We start from the raw sequence: 15,836 nt of genomic DNA, 5'->3' as shown, positions 1-15,836 counted from the left end.
ATATGCATTGCACTGGGCAAATCTGTTGCACAAGACCTCTTCAAAGTGTGAAAGGGCAAAGGTATCAGTTTGAGAATTAAGGTGCACCTGACCCAAGCCATGGTGTTCTCAATAGCCTCATATGCATGTGGAAGTTGGATAGTGAATAAGGAAAACCATAGAAGAATTGATGCATTTGAGTTGTGGCACTGGGGAAGAATATTAAAAGTACCATGGACTACCAGAAGAACAAATAAATCTGCTTTGGAAGATATAGTCAGAATGCTCCTTAGAAGCCAGGATAACAAGACTTCATCTCTCATACTTCACACGTTATCAGGAGGGACTAGTCCCTGAAAAGGAATATCAGGCTTGGTAAAGTGGAGGGTCAGTGAAAAAGAGGAAGACTCCCAAGGAGATGGATTAACAAAGCGGCAGCAACAATGGGCTCAAGCGTAACAACAATTGTGAGGATGGCACAGGATGAGCACTATTTGGTTCTGTTGTACACAGGATGGCTACGAGTCAAAACTGACTCTGTGCCATATAACAACAACAGTCTTTACAAGAGAAGATCCTCAAGTCTTTTCTCAATCCACTGACCTTTGCATTCCCAGCCAAGTGCTTATTCATTATACCACCAATGCTCCTTCCCTTGAAGATTGTTGTTGTTGAGTGCCATTGAGTCTGTTTTGACTTGTAGCAACCCTACACAGGGTTTCTGCGAAGTACCTGGTGGGTTTGAACTGCCAACCTGTGGTTAGCAGTTCAGTGCTTATTCTACAGTGTCACACCCTTGATGATTATGGCCTAGCTGAACCCTATGGGGGCAGTTCTACTCTGTCACATGAGGTGGTCATGAGTTGAAACCAACTCAATGTCATCTAACAACTACTTGGCCAATATCATATTCCAAAGAGTACCTGGACAGATCATGAGGCATCTGACCACCTCTGATCTCCATCCAAAACTCTGGATCAGGATGGTTTAGTCTACATTAAGAGGACAAGACTGAAAATGTGTAAGTACTCATCTGCTAACTGAAAGGTCAATAGTTTGAGTTCACAAGCAGTTCTGAGGGAGAACGATGTGGTAGTCTGCTTCCACAGAGCTTTATAGTATTGTGAACTCTATGGGGCACTTCTTCGCTGTCTTACAGGGTCACTCTGAGTCTAAATCAGTGCAGTGACGTATATAGGAACAAATTCTTAGAAAGTAAGATCTTTCAGTGGAGTTACTGGGTAGTGCAAACAGCTAATACACTCAGCTATTAACCAAAAAGTTGGAAACTTAATTCCATCTTGAGTCCTGGTATGGTGCAGTAGGACAAGCACTCAACTACAAGGTCAGTTTGGACCACAAGATCGGTGATTCAAACTCACCAGCCACTCCTTGGAGACCCTATGCAGGGTCACTATGAGTTGGAACCGAATTGTTATTACCACTTAACAACATCAGAGGCACCTTAGAAGAAAGGTTTGGCAATTTACTTCCAAAAGATCAGCAATTGAAAACTCTATGGAGCATGGTTCTACTGTAGCACACACACATGGGATTGCCATGAAGCAGAAGGAATGCATTTTCAACTAACAGCGGCAACAGCATCTGAAGTGAGCAACCACAGTGTTAGCCAAGGGCACCATGAAGTCCTAAAAGCGAGGATAAAAAGCCACTGATGATTTACTACCCAATTCACAGTGTCACTTAAGCCTAGTATTTGACATTACAGATGTGTCCCTTATTCATTTACAGGCATACCTTATCTTGTTGTGCCTCACTTTACTGTGCTGTACAGATAACACATTTTTTTTTACAAATTGAAGCTTTGTGGCAACCCTGTATAAAGCAAATGTATCCGTACCATTTTTCCAAAAGCATGTGCTCACAAAATGTGTCTCTGTGTCACATTTTGGAAATTCTCACAATATTTCAAACTTTTTCATAATGTTATTGCACAATTAATAGACTATTTTGTTGTTGTTCAAATCGGTTCCGACTCATAGCAACCCTGTATAGTGTTTCTGAGGCATAGGTGGTAAATTAAAACCACCAACCATGCGTTTAAACCTATCTTGTGATCTAGTGCTCATCCTACAGCGCTACACCAGGACTATTAATAGACTATAGTATAATGGAAACAACTTTTATACGCACTTTGCTGTTGTTAAGTGCTGTTCACTTGGTTCTGACTCATAGCGGCGCTGTATAGGGTTTCCAAAGAGCAGCTGGTGGGTTTGAACAATTGACATTATAGTTAGCAGTCCAGTGCTTATCCTACAGTGTCACACCATGACTTATGTTATATGCACTAGGAAACCAAAACATTCATGTGACTTACTTTATTGTAATATTCATTGTATTTCATATTCTGGAACCTAGCCCATGATATCTCTGAGGTATGCATACATCTAATACTCAGACTGTACTTCAACCACTTCCTTCAATCACCTATTTGGAGGCCTGGTGTGGTGCTATAGGATAAGCAGTGTACTGCTAGCCATAAGGTTGGCAGTTCAAACCCACCAGCAGCTCCTTAGAAACCCTATACAGGATCACTGTGAGTTGGAACTGACTCAATGGCACTTAATAACAACAACAATCACTTATTTATTCAGCCAAAATTTATTTAGTATCTACTGTGTGCAAGGAGTCATGGTGCTGGCACTGTGGGTTAATGAGCTGGACTGCAAAGTCATCGAAATCGCAAGGTTACCAGTTCAAGCTCACCAAGCCCCTCCTTGGAAACCCTATACAGGGTGGTTATAGGTCAGAACTGACTCAATGGCACTTAACAACAACAAGTATGTGTAAGGCTCTGTGCCAGAAACTGGAGAAACACTGGTCATTGAGACAAATACAACCACCGCCTTCATAGAACCTATTTTCAGCACATTTGAAACATCCAGCACCAGTGCACTGAGAGCTCAGGCACACCCTCCAGGCTTGGGCCATTCAGCTCTTTCCACATTTCCTGTCTGCACACAGCTAAACCTATACCAAGAAACCATTCATTCCACCTATGAAATTCCTCATTCCACTCCTCCCATCTCTCCTACATCAATGGTGACAAACTCTGGCATCTTCCACAAAGCCTTTCCTGCCAAAAGAAATGAGTGTAATTAACCAAGTCTGGAGCAGAGATCCACACCTTATGCACACAGCCAGCAAACGCTGTAGAAATAAGGCAACTTATGTACATATACTGTTGTTGTTAAGTACCACCGAGTCAGTTCTGATTCATAGCAACCCTGGATAGGATTTCAGAGAGCAGGTGATGGTTTTGAACCACTGACCTTACAGTTAGCATCCCAGTGCTTATCCTATAGCACCACACATACCAGGACTCCTATTTACATATAATTGTTCAAAACTCTTTGACCTTCTTGCAGAAACCAGAACACCCACTTCCACCATAGCCCTCAAGTCTCACACTACGCTACCTCTAATGGTCTGACCATAAGCTATCCATGCTCCATCTTGTTGTGTTATGTGTGTATTGTGTGCTGTCTAGTCAGTTCCAACTCATAGCTACCCTGTTTAGGCTTTCTGAGAGCCATGGATAGATTTGAACTTCTGAATTGCAGTTAGCAGTCCAGTGCTGATCCTACATAGCCACAGAAGGGTTCCACCTTAGAGATTTAGAAAGAGATGGAAGTCTCTGCGGGTGACTAGTTAAGACTTCTAAGAGTGAAGAGGGATTAAGGGAAGTGTCAGCATGAGTGGGTTTTTCCAAGAGAAGAACAAGGAGTTATTCAAGTATTCACCTACTCAATATTATTCACTGAGCACCTACTAATGACTCGACGGCACTCCACAACAACAACACAACAAGGCCCTCTGACAACATGTCTAAAGTACATGAAATGAAGTCTTGCTACCCTTGCTTCCAAGAAGCACTCTGGCTGCCCCACTTCTAAGAGACAGATTTGTTCGTTCTTCTGGCAATCCATGGTTGTTGTTGTTGTTGAGTATCATCAAGTCAGTTTCAACTTACAGCAGCCCTATATAGGGTTTCCATGGAACGGGCAGTTCATGAGAGGGAAAGACGCAGAGTTACCAGTTACGTGGGTATAACTATTATTGGAATAACTCTGAATTTGATTCAATTGATTATTTTTAAAGAAATCATTTGAAAACTTCAATACTTAACGGATGACAAAGTTGCTGTTATCACAGCTGATTACTGCAATCAAACCATGCAGCAATGCAACAAGGAGACACGGAATCACTGGCTCGTGCACTGCTCGAAGGGAGAAAGAACAATAACACCTCTGCTTCTAGCAATAAGTGACCTTCTAGTCCTGGTAAAAACATGTGGAAAATAACTCCTCTCACCAGGATAGCAAGCAATCACCGATTCACCAGGACTGTCTCCATTGTCTTCTAAACCAGAAAAGTTTCTCCAGGGAACCAATCCAACCTGCCATCACTTTTTCAATTCAACTTCCAATAAACTGACCAGGTATAGAGAACCCTTTCCTACCAAACCACAGTCATCGAGTTTATTCCAACTTAGTGACCCTATCTATAGAATAGAATAGAATAGATCCTCAGGGTTTCCAGAATGTATATCTTTACAGGTTTCCAAGATGAGGCATCTTTCTTCTGCAGAGCAGCTGGTGTGTTTGAACCACCAACTTCCTGATTAGCAGCCCAGTGATTAACCCACTCTACCACCGGGACTCTTTATAGGGAACCCAGAGTCATTAAAATACTTACAAGTCACAAACATGTTTACAATTCAATGTGTGTTGAAAGATGGGATACCAAAATACATTCTACCTACCGAGATTGAAAAGAAAAAATAGAAAAAAGAAAAATTCTTTTTCATGTAATGTCTTTTGGCTGCTTTCAGTCTCATTTCTACCTGCATCTTCGGGGCTCACCTTTGTCTCATTAGTGCTGCCTCCACTACAGCAGTTCAGCAATTGAAGGCAGCTATTTGGAAGCAGAGTACGAGCACCAAACACAGTAGCCACGTTGAACTGCACAAATTGGAAAATGTGCCCTCTTGTTGGTTTTCAATTGTGAAAACGGGAATTCATTACAAAGACAATGTCTGTGAAAGTACCTGGGCCGGAAGCAGCACTCACTGCATAGTGTCTCATAGATTCAAAACATGTGGCTGGGAAGGGACTTAGGACTTCACAACGCACAAAGACTAAAGGGATCGTTACAAAGAGTTTTATCTGCGTAGACCATTTCTGGAAGGATTCAGTGGAAACGTGGTAGCATATCACCTCTGGAGAGGGTAGTTAGTGTTGTATCCTGTCGCGTCGATTCTGACTGATAACAACCCTATATGACAGAGGAGAACTGCCTCATAGGATTGCCTAGACAATCATTTTTACAGAGCAGATCACAGATCTTTTCTTTCTTAGACCTTTCAGTTGGTAACTGAGTGCTTAATCATTGTTCCACCAGGGGTCCACAGGGAGGAATAACTAGGTATAAAGAGGGACAGAAGATGAAAAAGAACTCACTTTTCACAGTACTTTCTTGTTTCCTTTAAATCCTAACCATATGCTCATATCACCTATGTTGCGGACCGTGTAAGACTGGTCAGAGGTTCAAGGCCCTATAGGCCCGAGTGTAACAAATGAAGCCACTTGGCAGTTAATAGCAAATTGTTTTTCATCAAATTGTTTAGTCATATTTATTTAATTCCAAACATGAGCCCTGGATGTCCACAGAGAAATGCAATATTCCCCTAAGTTTCTAAGGTCAAGATTTTCCCCCTAGAACCAAGGCAGTAAAACTTCCTCAGAGGACGAACAAGGACAGGTTTACTGGGATTAAGCCGGGAGGCTCTGGAGAGGAACTGCCCGGGGTATATTCACTTGGGACAATGGGGACAACGCCCTCGGACCACCCTGGGTTCAATCAGTTTGATCCAAGTGAAGGTTAAACCCAGTAAGGAAGAAAGGAATATTGGTTTAAGTAAGGTTTACTGGCTTAACTTATCTTAAAGATTGTCTTGTCTGAATAATACCATTCTTCTTCTGTAAAGATCCCTCCCCGCTTGGTGTGAAGCTCCTCCCCTGAATAAAGCAGAGGCCCGAGCCTCCCCAGGTGTGCATTACTGGTTGGTAGGCATGGAGTAAAGATTGCAGTGCATTACTGGTTGGAAGGCATGGAGTAAAGATTGCAGTGCATTACGGGTTGGAAGGCATGCAGTAAAGATTGCAGGGCAGTGAGTTGCTGCCTGAAGAGGCCATGATGCCTGTAGTCCCAAGCCTGCCCACCAGTGATGTATCCACCCTGGCTTTGGGGTGCCTCATTGTCTCCCTCCTTCTGTTTGTCTGTGTATCCTTTCACTATCCCTATCGCCACTGGATCTCCCCTCCTCGCGTACCAAACACTTGTGAACAACACAACTATGTCGAGGCAAGACCCCGGCACACCTATTCATAGAATAAATTTTTAAAAGTAAATGAATGATTTAAAACCACCCCCAAAATTGAAGAACTTGTAAATTAGTGGGTCACCACCTATCTGTTCATCTGTCATACTATGCTAATTTGCATGTTGCCATGACACTGGTATTTCAAATTCAGCAGGGTCATCAATGGTGGACAGGTTTCAGCAGAGCCCCAGACTAAGGCAAACCAGTAAGAAAAGATTTACAATCTACTTCTGAAAAGTGTTGTTGCTGTTTTTGTTGTTGTTAAGTGCCATCTAGTCTATGCTGACTCATAGAGACCCTGCAGAAAATGAGCTCATGAAAACTCTATGGATCGCATGGAACATTGTCCAACTTGCCTACTGTGGGCACATCGTCAAGAGGAATCAATTGCTAAGACATCATGTTTTGTAAAGTAGAGGTCTGCAGTGGAGTGAACTTCTTCATATGTCTCTTCTAGTCATGTCTTTGTAACACCCACCGAATGACTTTTCCTTGATGGGTCTGGCTAAGAGAAGGTAGGGAAAGATGCTGATGAACCGATTATATAAATCCATTGTAAGTGTTAACAGAGTTAATTATGATTGTAAAAACTTGGAACTCTAACGTGTATAAAATGAGCCATCTCAGAAGTAGGAATTGGGGTTCTCACTACTATCAATGAGGAAGAGCCAGGAGTGGAGCGTATTCCTTGGGCCCCGAAATCCCTGCACATTGAACCTCCTCAACCCAGGAACAGAAAGCTGTGACACCAAGAGCCAAAGCATGAGACTGAGTGGAAGGCTTCCCAGCCCACAGAGCAAGTAAAACTGAAGGACTTTGGGCAGGAATCTTGCTTGCAGAATGGGGTGCCTCCAGGAACTTAATTAGGGAAGTTAGGTTTTGCTGACACACAAAGATAGAATCAAGGGCCTTCAGGTTGAAGCTTATGATGAAGTGGTGTATCCTGCCAGCATTTGTCAGCACCTAAAAGAGTACTGTAACATTGCCTTAGCAGAGCAGAGGGCAGGCCAACAAGATGAGGGCCAGAAAGAGGCCTGCCTGGGGGCATAGCTGAGGAGAAGCTGTCCTGACTGGTAGAATTTTGCCCTGAACATTTCTGACCCTGAATTGTCACCTGTTCAACTTCCCTAATAAACCCCATAACTGTGAGTTTGGTGTCTGAGTTCTGTGTGGTCATTGCACTGAATTATTGAATCTAGCATGAATGACTAGAGCAAGAGATGGTTGGTGTCATTTGTTTTTTTTTGTTTTTTGTTTCTTTGTTGTTGTTGTTGTTGTTGAAAGGTCTCACTAGGGAGACCCTCAGTGAGATAGATGGGCATGCAGTAGCTCAACAAGGGACTGGCGAGATTGTGAGACTAGCACAGGATCAGGCAATAGTACGTAGGTTGCTATGAGTCACAACTGACTCCAGACCAGCTAACAGGTTAATAATACCACTGCCACTGAGTCCATTAGAGCAGGTCAGAGTAGAAATGCTCCCTAGGATTTCCTAGACTACAGCTTTTCACAGAAGCATACTGCCAAAGCCATCAATCTTTATGGAGTAGCTGGTAATTTTGAACCATCAACCTTTCTATTAGTATCCCAATGCTTAATTCACTGTGCCACCAAAGTCCCAGAAGTTAATGTTGTTGCTATAGTTGAGTGCCATCGAGTCAGTTCCGACTCATACCAACCCTGTATCAGGTTATCAAGGAGTATCTAGTGGGTTTGAATAGCCAACCTTGCAGTTAACAGTCTAGAGTTTATCATACCAAGACCCCAAGTTAATGTTAGTGAACCCCAAGTTTCCATTCTCTAACTTAGTCACCTCTTGTCTGTGTAGTCATAGGAGTGGGGAAGAAGAAAATATCCAAATCTATAGTTGTTGTTGTTGTTAGGTACCATCAAGTTGCTCACATCTGAATTCCAACCCTGGTTTCCAACTACAGGTAGTCCCCTGACTTATGACAGAGCTCCATTCCAACAACTCCATTTTAAATTGGTTCAGACATAAGTCTTATTTTTTTTTAAGTTTTCATTATCACTGCCTTTTTTATTATCAGCACATTTATAAATCCAATCTTTGTCTTTAGGGGTTGGGGTAAGAATGATGACATCAACAAATTATGTGCTGCCACACTGTTTTGTGGTATATGTACAAAAACAAATGGACAGGTTGTAAATGCAGTTTGTTGTAACTCAAATGAGTCTTAAATTGAGAACTACTCATACCAAGCAGCATCTCCATCTGGAGGTTTCCCTGGCATCTCAGGCACAGCATGTCCAAAACCAAATCCTTCTCTTCCCTCCACAGCCTGATGGTATTTCAGGACCCTCAATCAGTGTTAGAAGTAACTACCTATTTACCTTCCCAACCTAAAAATCCTAGCATTACCTTAGGGACCTTGCCTCTCTCCTCACCCCCTTTCCAATCACCAAATAATATTATTTCCATCGCTATTACATTTTGTAAATAGGCATCCTCCTGTCCTACCCCACTGACTGTTCGAGTTCAACACCTTTATAGTTCTTTTTCACTGGAATATGGACTCCCTGGCTGGATCTGCTAATGCCAGAGTCTCTCCATCACATCCGTATTTCATGCATCCTCTACGCCATCCTTAGTTATCTTCTCAAATACACAGAATTCTCAAGATGGTCCATCTTCAGGAATAAAGAAAGGGCTCACGATATTGTTAGACCAGACATAGATTATTGATTCACACCCAGGGATATGTGAGCAGGATGAATTGGGGGAAGGGTAGAAAGAAATCTGTTCTAGGACTGTTATTGTCGTTGTTGTTAGGTGCCACCGAGTCAGTACCGACTCATAGCAACCTTATGCACAGCAGAATGAAACACTGCCCGAACCTGGGCCAACCTCACTATTGTTACCATGCTTGAGTCCATCGATGCTGTCATTTGGCCAATCTATCTGGCTGGAGGTCTTCCTCTTATTCTCTGACCCTCCATCTTACCAAACATGAGATCCTTCTCCAGCGACTGCTCCCTCCTGACTATACATCCCAAGCATGAAAGATGAAGTTTAAAATAAGAATACACCCATCAAGGAAATAGGGGAAGTTCATGGGGGAAGGGAGAAATTAAACTTAAATGAGAATGCTCCCAGGAAGGACTAATAGGCAAATTGTGAACTCCATAATACCCAGTAAAAGGGGAACTGGAGGAAGGGCTTTTTTGAGACCGGGGAATAAAACTGTTTGTGGGCCAGCCATGCTTCACATCTTCCTGTGTCTACTGGGTTGGGTGCCCATTTTACAAAATAGAATAAAGAAAACCTCACTCTCTCTAAAATGAGTACAGATTGGATGACTTGAGCATTTGTCAGTATCAACAATGTTTCTCACACTGATCATGCTTAAGAATCTTGCAATACCTCTCATTGCCTACACTATCAAGCCCAAATGCCATAGTAGGATAAATAGCTCTTTGAAGTCTGACCTGGAGTTCCAACACAGAGCAGGCAATGTTCTTGGCTGCTAGCTGAAAGCTTGGAATTTTGAGTCTACTGAAAGGAACCTCAGAAAAAAGGCCTGGTGACTGAGAGGCACCTCAGAAAATAATCAGCCACTGAAAACCGTATGAAGCACAGTTCTACTCATACACATCAGGCCGTGATGAGTCAGAATCAGCTCAACAGGCAACTGGTTTTTACAATGTGTCTGCCTGAAGATACATTTCATCCCTAACATAAAACCTGTGTTCTGGCCACTCTATACAAACAAGTCTTGCTCATTCCGGTCTCTCCATGCCTCCCCCTGTTTGCACTTGCTCTTTCCCTGACTTAGAAAGCGTCTCCTTTCCACAAACGTAATTTCTATTTGCCCTCCTAGACCCTGCTCAGTTTACACTATGCTGAAACGCCTTCTGGGATTGCTCCCTCTTCTGTGTTGCTCAAACACTTTGTACACACCCCAGTTACAGCCCTAGTCACACTTTTTCATAATTATTGACGTTTCTATCTCCCCTGCTAGAATGCAAGCTGCTTTCAAAAGCAGCAACTTTATTTTATGCATATTTGAATCTGCTGCACCTCCCTTCTAGCATTGCACATAAATGTTTGCTGAATGAATTGGCTGAAACTACTTTAGTAAAAATGTAACATATTATCCCCAAATCTTATAAACCTCTGTGGCTAAAATCTCATTTCTTTGCCCTCTCTCTGCATACCTATTGGCACGCTACTGCAGGTCTCAGGAGGGCCAGTTATTCAAAGGGAACTAACAAAGTGCCAGCTATTTGTAAACACAGCCATGTGTAAACCCTCTGGGCTACATTTAGCGATTGCCTTTCTAACTCTGACAAGGCTCCTTTGAGCACTCACTCCACTTTAAGAAGCATTTTGTTTCCAAATGTCTGGAGTCCTATAAGTAACCATTGTTTACCCTGAGAACACTTTCAGGGAAGCTAGAAGGAACTGAAAAGCAATGCAGGGACCCTGCAAGGACCCACCTGGTCAGTGGGCCTCACCCAGTCCAGGAAGGGGAGGGAGAGACTTGGGAGAGTGGCGCTAATCACTAATCCCTGTCCACCTTAGCTGTCATCGGCTAGTTAACCACCTGCACCTCCAAGGGCTCTGTGCTCCCCATGGCAGCCCATTCTTCACAAGATTATTCAAGTAAAACAGCATCCCAGGGCTATATGATAAACTGAGTGGCCTGAGGAACCGTGGGTAGTAGATTGGGTAATATATGGGCTATAAGGACATCATGCTTGGTAACGTAGAAGGTAAGTGAAAAAGAGGAAGATCCTTAATGAGCTGGATTGACACAGTGGCAGCAACCAAGTACTCAAACATAGAAATGATGGTGAGGATGGTGCGGGACCAGGCTGGGTTTCTTTCTGCTGTACATAGTTGGGACCAACTCATCAATAGGACTAGACACTTATTTGAACGAAGCCCAAGGAGACAAAGACCCAAAGACAGCTTGCTAAATCCACATAGGCTCCTCTAGTCTCAGGGTCTTTGTATCATCCTTCTCTCAACCTAAAGAGTTCTTCCCACAGATGTTGACATGGCACCTCCTAGACACTGTCTTAAAGGTTTAGTTCCAAACTGCAGCCTCCCTCGTCACTCTCCATCTCCTTGGCCTGCTTTATTTGTCTTCATAGCACTCATCATTATCTGACTCCAGATTACCTGTTTATATGCTCATTGTTGTCTCCCGCATTCATCCTGGTGGCAAGGACATTGTCTCCTTTCCAGACAATCCAAGCAGATAGTAAAAAAAAAAAAAAAAAAATTCCAGTGCATGGAAACTCATGTATGGAACTGTACTTCATATGGTTTTCAATGGCTGCATTTTCAGATGTATACCATCAGGCATTTCTTCCAAGGACTCGAACCTCCACCCTTTAGTCGGTAACCATTTGTATCACCCAGGGAACCCAAATAGTTTTTATTGTTTTTATGTGCCATCGAGTCAGTTCTGATCATCATATCGACTCTGTATAGGGTTCTCAAGGGTCAATTGGTGGATATGAACAGTTGATCTTGCAGTCAGTAGTCCAGTGCTTATCCTATAGCGCTGCCACACCAAAACACATAGTGATTTCTCAATAAATATTTGTTAAATTAAAAAAGGAAAAAGGAATACAAAGAAATATACTATAGGTACACAATTCTCAAGTCATTTATAATTTTAAGGAAGATGTGAGAAACCAGTTTAAAATGTTAAAAGTTAGCATGGTTAAATACATGTAACAGATGGATAATAAAAAGTGTAAATGACAGATCTTCTGAGGAAGAGTATTGTGCCTGGAATGCTAAGAGGATGTTTGAGAAGCTGCAAACAGTATCTACCTTGAATTCAGGGGAAATTCAGCAAATATAGGACAAGGGTCATGACACCCCCCAGGAAACTGTACAGTCCTTGTGAGATGCGACCAAATTACTAACACAAGAGTTCACAGCTTAGCCTACCCATGATACAGCAGTACAGCATTGCCACTTAGCTTCTCTTTCCACTCTTACCCAAGGGCAAGGGGGAATCAAGAAAAGCCTCATAGATGGATCCTCTCAAGGAAAGCCGACAGACCCAATGTAGCATCTCAAATCCTAGACAGATGTGGAAGTCGTAGGGAGAATGGGAGACATGTTCAAGATGTCCAGAGCTGTTTGTGGAATAAGAGCATAGCACGGAGTTCTGAGTTTTGGGGTGATTAAAACATAAAAAAAAAAAAAGGAAAGGGGATTGATTAGTAATAAGAGTTGCTACAGAGTGTATGAAGGAGCTCTCATAGTGTAGTGGTTACAAATCAGGCTGCTAACCTCAAGGTCAGCAGTTTAAGATTACCAGCCATTCCATGGGAGAAAGATGAAGCTTTTTGCTCCCATAAAGATATACAGCTTCAGAAATCCTACTTAGGGTCACTATGAGTCAGAACTGACTCCATGGCACACCACTACCACCACCATAGAGTATGTTCAGCAGAAGAATTCTCCCCTTCCATGCTGGGGGTAAGGAGTGCAACCACCACCCATCTGTCACTGGAGATTTGGGTGTTGCTATGATGCTGGGCAGTGAATAAGAAAGAACGTAAAAGAATTGATGCTTTTGACTTATGGTGTTGGAGGACAATATTGAAAGTGCCATGGGCTGCCCATAGAACCAACAGATCTGTGTTGGAAGAAGTGCAGCCAGAGTGCTCCTTGGAGGCCAAGATGACCAAACTTTGTCCCTCATACTTCAGACATATTGTCAGGAGGGACCAGTCACTGGAGAAGGATATCATGTTTGGTAAGGTGGAGGATCAGATAAAAAGAGGAAGACCCCCAGCGAGATGGATTGGCCAAGTGGCAGCATCAATGAGCTCAAGCGTAGCAACAATAGTGAGGTTTGCGCAGATCGGGCAGTGTTTCGTTTCCAGCAGTGTGCATAGGGTCACTATGGGTCGGGACCGACTGGATGGCACCTAACAACTACAACATGATGCTGAACAGGTTTCGGTGGAACTTCCAGACTAAAATAGACTAGGAAAAACGACCTCAAAATCTACCTCCGAACAATCAGCCAATGAAAACCCAATGGAACACTATAGTCTGGTTCACAACAATGGCATGGGACCAGGCAGCATTTTCTTCTGTTGTGCATGAGGTCACCACGAGTCATGGGCCAACTCAACAGCAGCTAATAAGAACAGTAGCGCATGCAAGAGGCATGTGTGTCTTGGCTGTCAACGTTTACTTTACCCCTCTGTGCCTTCATATCCTCATCAGAAAGCCGATTTAAACAGTAATACCTACACCATAGGGTTGTTGTGAGGATTAAATGAGTTCATCAGAGCAGTATTTGACACACAGTAATTGTTTGGCATGAGTTCATTGCTGTTATCCTAATTATTGGCATTGTGGCTCGTACCTTGCTTCTTTAAATGCAATATGCTAAAACTATTCTATGGGGATCATGACTGCATAAAAATTAATCTTTTCTTTTCTTTTTTTTAAGAAATAATGTCATCAACAGCCTGGCAAAAGCAGAATGTCCAGTGTTGAACATAAAGCTTGAGAAACAAGCTAGATTCTCAGAGCCTTGTCTACCAGCTGAAGTGTCTAGGTTTTTTCCCACAGAACATGAGAAGGAGGCCGCCTGAGATTTTCAATGAGTCCTTCATTCTTTGACATGAGTGGTGTGGCTCTCATTAGCCAGGAAGATGGAACTCACTTAGGAGGTGGAAGAGGACCTAGGTCATTTCCAAGTTGTGTAACCATTGACACTGCAGTGTGGTGGTCTCCACTCAGTCAGGTGTGGAAGATGAGACTTACGGTTCTGGGGTGTAGAGAGGGTCTGAGCCATGTCGGATGTACTGAGTACAGTGGAACACTCTGTAGGCCAGTCCTGCCAGAAAGTCTCGTGGACTCAGGTATCCAGCCACTGGCCTCACTGTGAAGCCAGACCTTTCTAGAGAGTGAACAGAAAGAACTAATTAATCACAGACCAAACACCCTGTGTGTCCAAGCAGAGATTCCCATTATTTACAAGGATGTTTAGCAACAATATAATCAATGTCCTAAAACTCTTGACAATTGAATGACATACATACTGTTAGCTGTTATCACATTTGGGGCTTATAGTTACTAAAACAGACTCACAAATGATGGCTTTCAGGGGAATGACACATTTATTAGAATGGAAAAAATGGTGGACAAGAGATTTAGGGATTTATATTCGGGTGCCAAATAAGTCCAAAAGCCTTGATAAATTGAAAGATATCAGTCTAAATTGCTGCTTACCTGCTATCTTTCTCAAAGTCACACCTTCGGGCCCACTTTGTATGCATGTCTTCAGCAGCATGTTGGGATGGGTTCACATTGCAGCTCTTTATTGCCAATGCTATCTAACCCTTTCCTTCAATATTGTTGTTTTATGTGGTATCATGAAAGCAATCATATTACTGAAATCTGAAGTGGTAAATAGACTAAAGCTCTGTAGGTTCTAATGGTTTACCATAAGTGAAAGCAAAACGCAATCCCACCCACAGCCATCACATCACTTCTGACTCACAGCAGTCCAATAGGGCAGAGTAAAGGTGCTCCTTAGGGTTTCCGTAGTTGTAAAGCTTTATGGAAGCAGATTGTCTTGTGTCTTTCACCCGCGGAATGACTGGTGAATTTGAAACACCAACCTTTTAGTTACCAGCCCAAAGCTTAACCCACGGCACCACCAGGGCTCCTTCAGAGCACAATAAAATCTATCAAATGGCTCTATCCCACTGACTCATGGTTTGGCACCGTGGGTTAATGTGCTGGACTGCAAAGTCAGTTTGAACCACAAGGACGGCAGCTCAAGCTCACCAGTTGCTCCTAGGAAACCCTATACAGGGTCGCTATGGGTCAGAACTGACTTGAAGGCACTTAACAACAACAACAACAACAACATCCCATTGACTCAGGCTGTGGGTCACCAACATTTTCAGCGTCAGGATTAATTACCTTTACCGCAGGAGAGCTGTTCTAACCTCAATGCAACATTGTCAAGGCTCCCAATCCAAAAAGTTCAGCTCATTAAGACGGCCCTTCAGATTTGTTAGAAATGTTTTCAAAAGGCAAGAACCAACTAGGTTATGAAACAAGCTCATCCTGGGCTTTCCAGTATCTATGCGGAATAAACACTGATCTCCTACCTCCTGATCCATAATCTAACAGCATCATGCTCATCCCAAAAGCTTCGCTGAATTATTCACCAATGAGTATCAAAAAGATAAGTACAGATATTTGCTACTTTTTCTATCTTGTCAGTTATGCCAGCGTATTCCACATGTGGAACTCTGTTGCAGACCGTGAAGGCCTGGTCAGAGGTTCGAGGCCCTATAGGCCCGAGTGTAACAGATCTAGCCACCTGGCAGTTTAATAACAAATTATTTTTCATCTTAATATCCAGTTATGTTTTATTAATTGCAGACATGAAGCCCCTGATATACACAGATAAATGTAATATTTTCCTAA

The 15,836-nt window shown here is 42.8% G+C and overlaps 1 protein-coding gene across 1 annotated transcript in view; it reads right to left on the bottom strand.

Annotated features, from left to right (window-relative positions):
- The window catches only part of TPH2 (tryptophan hydroxylase 2), a 149,765-nt gene that overhangs the window by 76,829 nt on the left and 57,100 nt on the right, over positions 1-15,836 (bottom strand). Inside the window, exon 7 of the mRNA XM_006871613.1 lies at positions 14,157-14,292. Coding sequence (XP_006871675.1) covers positions 14,157-14,292 — 136 coding nt within the window. The remainder of the gene's footprint in view (positions 1-14,156; positions 14,293-15,836) is intronic.

The sequence above is a fragment of the Chrysochloris asiatica genome, unplaced genomic scaffold, assembly GCF_000296735.1.
Source record: "Chrysochloris asiatica unplaced genomic scaffold, ChrAsi1.0 scaffold00170, whole genome shotgun sequence".
In the NCBI taxonomy this organism is placed as follows: domain Eukaryota; kingdom Metazoa; phylum Chordata; class Mammalia; order Afrosoricida; family Chrysochloridae; genus Chrysochloris; species Chrysochloris asiatica.
This window is presented reverse-complemented; position numbering and strand designations above follow the sequence as displayed.